Source organism: Miscanthus floridulus, chromosome 13 (assembly GCF_019320115.1).
Source record: "Miscanthus floridulus cultivar M001 chromosome 13, ASM1932011v1, whole genome shotgun sequence".
NCBI classification, from domain to species: domain Eukaryota; kingdom Viridiplantae; phylum Streptophyta; class Magnoliopsida; order Poales; family Poaceae; genus Miscanthus; species Miscanthus floridulus.
This window is the reverse complement of record NC_089592.1, coordinates 20751389-20757628: the sequence shown is the minus strand read 5'-3', so window position 1 is coordinate 20757628 and position 6240 is coordinate 20751389. Positions and strand designations below refer to the sequence as shown.

At 52.7% G+C, this 6240-nt stretch overlaps 1 protein-coding gene across 1 annotated transcript; it reads left to right on the top strand.

Moving 5' to 3' along the window:
• The first annotated feature begins 742 nt into the window (after positions 1–742).
• Positions 743–2741, top strand: LOC136501428 (malonyl-CoA:anthocyanidin 5-O-glucoside-6''-O-malonyltransferase-like). The gene is made up of 2 exons (XM_066496959.1): positions 743–1657; positions 1771–2741. The coding sequence occupies exons 1-2, from the start codon at positions 902–904 to the stop codon at positions 2503–2505; spliced, it is 1491 nt and encodes a 496-aa protein (XP_066353056.1). The 5' UTR covers positions 743–901; the 3' UTR covers positions 2506–2741.
• The last annotated feature ends 3499 nt before the right edge of the window (positions 2742–6240 follow it).

Genomic DNA, 6240 nt, shown 5'->3' with positions numbered 1-6240 from the left:
AAAGAAAATAAACAAAAAATAAAAAAAATTTAAAAATTCTTTGCCGAGTGTCTGACGGCGACCACTCAGCAAAGCCTAACAGTGGGTGGCCGCCGTCACCTTGGTTAGCCTTTGCTGAGTGTTTAGCTTTGCCGAGAGCCCGACACTCGGCAAAGGGAGGCTTTGCCGAGTGCTATTCTTTGCCGAGTGCCTGGCACTCGGCAAAGATGGATATGCCGAGTGTTTGGCTTTGCCGAGTGCGGCACTCGGCAAAGTCTATCTTTGTCGAGTGCCCGACATTTGGCATTCGGTAAAGTAGGAGACACTTGGCAAAGCCCCTGTTTCCCGTAGTGCACTGTCGACGTGTACATGTGTACATGTCTCTTACGTTTGGCGTTCGTTCGTCGCATGCAACCGTGTCGTGCCCGCGGCCGGCCCAACAACTGATTCAGTATTTTTCACGTAGATAGACGCGTGAAGTATCACTTTTTTTATAATATACGTATATATATATACCCGGCCGGCCGCGGAGATTCATCTACCTGCAGTTCGTGTTCGATCCTGATTTGCTACGAATTCAATTCAAATTCAATGCGTGGTGGTGGGATCCAAATCCAACGAGACATGGCCACATCGATACGGATACGGTGGTTGGTTGCCTAGCTAGCTTGGGGCATGGCCATTGATCCAGCGTTGCACCCTCCTACTATATATATATATATATATATATATATATAGCTACTAGGCTGCGAGAGAGACGACGAGCCAGCAGCGCAAAGCGCACTTGAACTCGTCTTCCTCGTCCTCGAAACCACCGGCCGGCGGCTTTTTCGTTCGTACGTCGTCGTGTGGTCCAAGAACTGATAGCACTCCCCCTATCATCCCCTCTCCCCCACGCCTGCTAGCTAGCAACAACTGCTCCATGGGCGAGGCCAACGCTAACGCCACAGGCGCGCCACACGCGGCGGTGCGCGTGCTGTCCGTGTCGCGCGTCGCTCCAGCGCCGGCGGAGGGCGCAGCAGCCGCCGCCGACCCCGTCGTCGTGAAGCTGTCCTTCTTCGACACGCCCTGGGTCGTGCTGCCGCCCATCCAGCGTTTGTTCCTGTACTCGCTTCCCGGCGGCGACGCCGACGGTCACGAGTTCACGGCGGCGGTGGCACGCCTCAAGAGCTCCCTCGCCGCCACGCTGGCGGCGTACCTGCCGCTGGCGGGGAATCTGGCGTACGTCGCGGGCACCGGCGACGTCGTCGTGGACTGCGCCGCCGACGATCCCGGGGTGGCCTTCGTCGAGGCGGAGGCGGACGCGACGGCCGCCGGTGCCGACGACACCTTCGACGTGCGCCGGCTCGCGGGCGACGAGGCGCACAACATCCCGGCGTTCCTGGCGCTGGTGCCGGACCTCCCCACCAAGGTGCTCCCGTCGCCCGTGCTGTCCGTGCAGGCCACGCGGCTCCCCCGCGGCGGCGGCCTCGCGCTGGGGCTCTCCGTGCACCACGCCGTCGCGGACGGCCAGGCCGTGTGGCGGTTCATGGCCGCCTGGGTGTCCGCCGCCCGCGAGGGGTCCCCCGTCACCGAGTCCCTCCCCGCGCCGCACTACGGTCGGGAGGCCATCCGTGTCCCGAACGGCGACGAGTCCGCTCGCCAGATGCTCAAGATGATCGCGCCCAAGCTGCCCGTGGTACGTGTACGGTGCCAAGCTTGCAACTTTTTGTGTTTGTGTGCAGTACCAGCACGGTTTTTGTGTGTCGTGTGTCGTGACTGACTCGCTCACGGGACCTCGTGTGCATGCAGGCCAGCACCGTGGCGGACTACGACTTCAGCCAGCGCTTCCGCCTGGCGCGCCGGACGTTCTACCTCGCCGGCGATGACATCCGGGCGCTCAAGCGCAGCATCGACGCGCTCGCCGCGGCCGAGGACGACGCCTTCGTCGTCGCCGACGGAAGTAATATCAGAAACAAGAAGCCGGTGTCGACGTTCGTGGCGCTGGCGGCGTTGGGCTGGACATCGTTCGTGCGGGCCAAGGGCCTGGTCGCCGGCGACGACACGTACCTGGTGTTCCTGGCGGACCTGCGCGCGCGCCTGGACCCGCCGGTGGGGGACGGCTACCTGGGCAACTGCATCAAGGGCGTCCTGGCGAAGGCGGACGCCGGGGACCTGCTGCTCGACAGCGAGCGGGGGCTGCTGTCGGCGTCCCGCGCGATCCAGGCGGCCGTGGCGGAGATGGAGGCGGCGCCGCTGGCGGGAACGGAGCGGTGGCTGGAGAAGATGATGGGGCTCCCCTTCACGCGCCTCGCCAACGTGGCCGCCAGCCCGCGGTTCCGCGTGTACGAGGCGTCCGACTTCGGGTTCGGCAGCCCCAAGCGCGTGGAGCTCGTGTCCATGAACCACGACGGCGAGATGGTGCTCGTCGGTGGGAGGCGCGACGGCGAGGTGCAGCTGTCCGTGTCGCTGGACCCCGCGCGCATGGACGAGTTCAAGGCGCACGTCTTCGCCACCTCGTCGGCGCCGGAGGAGGCCAGCAACTGATCGACGAAGGCAGAGACGCGTGCGTGATGAACAAGAGACATACAGATCATGTGAAACAAATTAAGCATGCGTGCAGCTATTGTCGATCGAAGTAAAGTGTTTTTCACGAAAAAAAAAGTATTTTCACGAACGAAAAATCAAAGTATTTTTCTGTCTATTTTTGCCGGTTATCAATTCCTTCGACATGATATACTTATTTATATAAGAACTTGCAATTATTTGTTCATGGAATATAATTACGTGATCAATGAGTTTCATTTATTTATTCTTATATATTGCTTGATTATTAATTGTGAAATAATAAGGACTATTGGCTTCCGAGTATTAATATGTACTTCCTCTGTCCCGAAAAGAATGCAAATATGCGTTGTGTGCCGGTCAAAGTGATTCATGTTTGATCAAGTTTATAGCGAATAATATTCACATTTATGGTTCCGAATCAATTTATTATGAAAATATATTTTGTAATTAATCTAAAGGTATTTATTTCATATCATAAATATTGATACTTTTTTTTTGTTAAAATTGGTCAAACTTAACATAATTAAACATGATAATGTGCTAGAATTGCATTATTTCAGGGACGGAGGGAGTAAGAATTCTCGATGGTCAAATAAATTTAAATCTAACTAAGTTTATATAAAAGATATATTTTTATAGTGAATCTAAATAACTAGTTAGAAATATAATTTTCCATAAATTCTGTTAAATTTTAAAAAGTTTAACCTGTTACAATCACATTTTTTTTTTGGGAAGACGAGGGACTGCATACATTCAGCATGAGAAGGATAGGCAGTGTTGACGTGTTGTCCCATGCATAGCATCGATCCGATGTTAAGATCCGTGACGACATTTCGTTGGTGGATGGCTGGACTGGATGCCTGATGCACGAGTCATCGCATGAATCGACGCCGGTGCTTCCAAGTTCCAAAGTCCCAAGCAACCGAGTGACCGAGTCCCAACAAACGACAGTCCGACCGGGTGGGCCATATAGCTAGCTGAGCTCCAAAAAGGGTTTCGTCATGGTTGACGTATATGCGCTCTGCTTTCGCCAGGATGTGTGACAACGGGATGCACTAAAACATTTTGGATTAAAATCTACACTTTAGACTAAACAATCAAACACTTGAAGTAAAAGTGGACTAAAATTCTTTAGTCCTTTAGTCCATAAAACTAGACTAAAATGGACTAAAAGATATTGGGGACACTCATGCCTCTCATTTATTGCCCTCTCTCTCTCCACTTTAGTCTATTTTAGTTCAAGAAACCAAACACCACTTTAATCCACTTTTAGTTCATAGACTAAAGTAAACTAAAACTTTTAGTCCATGAACTAGAAAACCAAACATGACCAATGTCACTTCGATTATACTAGAGCTAGTGGATCTAGAAGAAAGATATAGCTGACTATGGAAGAAGAATGCAATCAGGATATGGACAATCTGATCTATGTCGGACTACAAGCTAGAATGCAAACAATATTTTTTTTGACATCCAATCGTCCGCGTAGGGGTTTTTTCGGTTCCATGCGGGGGAAAGCGCATCTGCATTGACTTCGAGACAATGAGCCTCGGCTTTGCGCCTGGCTATGAAGCCTCCGAACTGGATGAGATCGAGACGGCTGTGACTCTTATTGCGCGGAACCTAGCGAACAGAATCAAAGATATAGCGCTCCCCTGGAGGGGATAGTTTGTCGAATGGGTCTGATAGACATTATCTGTAATCTGTGGACAAATGTCAGCACTTTTGTGTCTTGAAAACAGATTCGTAATTTTATTTCGTTAAACAAATTTGTAATTTCGTTTCATTTGAACTTGCTTTCCTCCCTTTTGTATTCGAAAAAGGGGCTCATGCAATTCGACCCTTCCGTTTGTTAAGACCGTAGAGCCCAAGGTGTGTAAGAGGGAAACTTCGATTATGCTGGTGAGCAAAGATACCGTAGCCATCGGGGCGTGAGTTTTTTGCAATCTGACCAGGTATGCTCGGCTATTCGTTCCCACAAACCTTGCCACTATCTTTTAATGTGAGGAAGAGGTCCGACGCAGCGTCTGTTTCTAAAAAAAGGAGGTATTTATACCTTTATCAGCCCCCGAGTGAGTTCCGCCCCCTTGCGGTTCCTGGGGTCGAATGTCACTGGAGACCGAAGAGAGGATAGCGAAACTACTCTTGTATTCGCACGTACCCCTTCCTTAGGATTTTATCTATCGTTCTACGACTGTGCGTTCGGTCTCCTTGTAAGTCCGGCCTTCCCTGAGCCCCCGTGCGTGGTGGGGATTCGGTCAAGGGTCGACTTGTTTTTGTGACTGTCACTCCATCCGCGGTTTTCGCAACCGGAGGGGTTGAGGCGACGTCACTTGCCTCGATGACTCGAGTGACGTGCTTGATGAGCTCGCTAACAGGGATGTTCGAATGGAATCCGGTCCCGTCGCTCGGGACAGGGTCGACAAAGCCCTTAGGTGGCATTCCGTTGCTCCTTATCCTGCCTTCCAATAGATTCCCCCTCAATGGGGATTCTATGGGCTCGGCTAGAGGCTGGATCGAACGAGAAGGTTGAGATAACCCTATCCACCTCTATGCGGATTGGGCGAAGGCCGTTGAGGCTCATCTGCGTTTTCTCCCCTGGCTCTTGTTCAACGTGAGGCGGCCTCGGGCCCTTTGCGGGCCGACCTTCGAACCTTGGTCTCTCGATCTAGGATCGGACGGCTCGAGCCTCCAAGCCTCTTGGGGTCTTGTAGGGGTCGGCCGTGTTTCACGCGTCACCCCGTCCTCGGTTTCCACAACCGGAGGGGCTGAGCTAACAACACTTGCCTCGATGGCTCGAGTGTTGCGCTCAATGAGCTCGCTAACGGGCATGTTCGAGTGGAATCCGGATCCGTCATCCGCTAACGGGGTCGGAAGAGCCCTCATGTGGCATCCCACTACTTCTTAACCTGCCTCCCGGCAGATGCCCGAGCCATTCGATAGGCTCGGGTGGCCCGTTGGCCTCTCCTCGACGAAGATTCTATGGGTTTGGCTCGAGGTAAGAATCGAACGAGAAAGGTCAGGATGTCCCTGTCCGCTTCTGAGCAAGGTCGGGCAAGGCTGCTGGGGCTCATCTTAGTTTTTTCTCCCCTGGCTTTGTTTGACGCGAGGCGACCTCGAGCCCTTCATAGGCCAGCCTTCGAACCTCGTTTAGTTGCCGCTCATATCGAATGAGGCGACTACCGCTTCATGACGCGACGTGAAGCGTTGAGATGCAGCGATTGCATATGGAACACTTGGATATATGGGATGAATGCACGATATAATGGAAATGAGAACGAGGGTCGGTGATGTTACCTTGGTGGTATGATTGACGGAGAGCTCTTACCAGACATGTCCATGCGGGGTTCGGGTCCAACGTTTGCGACAGGGCCAGCGTAACCTGCACGAGCATCACAAGTTTTTGTTTCTGTCTCTTGGCAGCGATCCGAGCCATTCGATTGACTTGGGTGACCTAACAGCTTCTCCTTGGAGGAGATTCTGTAGGTAGACCCCTCTGAACCTTTCTCGATAAGGTGGACGCTAAAACTTGGGGTGCGGGGAAAAAGAATTCAATCACGCTGGTGAACAAAATGCCATAGCCGCTGGGGCATAGGGTCTAGCGGTTCAACCAGTTTTACTCAAGGTTTACGCCCGCACACCGTGCCTCTGGTTTTTAGACGTATGGAGGGGTCGAGCGAAGAGAATGTCTAAACGAGTAGACACTCTCGGTAG

Bases quoted from the DNA above. Each gene is read 5' to 3' on its own strand.
- LOC136501428 (XM_066496959.1), top strand. From the start codon at position 902: ATGGGCGAGGCCAACGCTAACGCCACAGGCGCGCCACACGCGGCGGTG. The intron at 1,658-1,770 runs GTACGTGTACGG...GTGTGCATGCAG, and splicing joins TCGCGCCCAAGCTGCCCGTG to GCCAGCACCGTGGCGGACTA.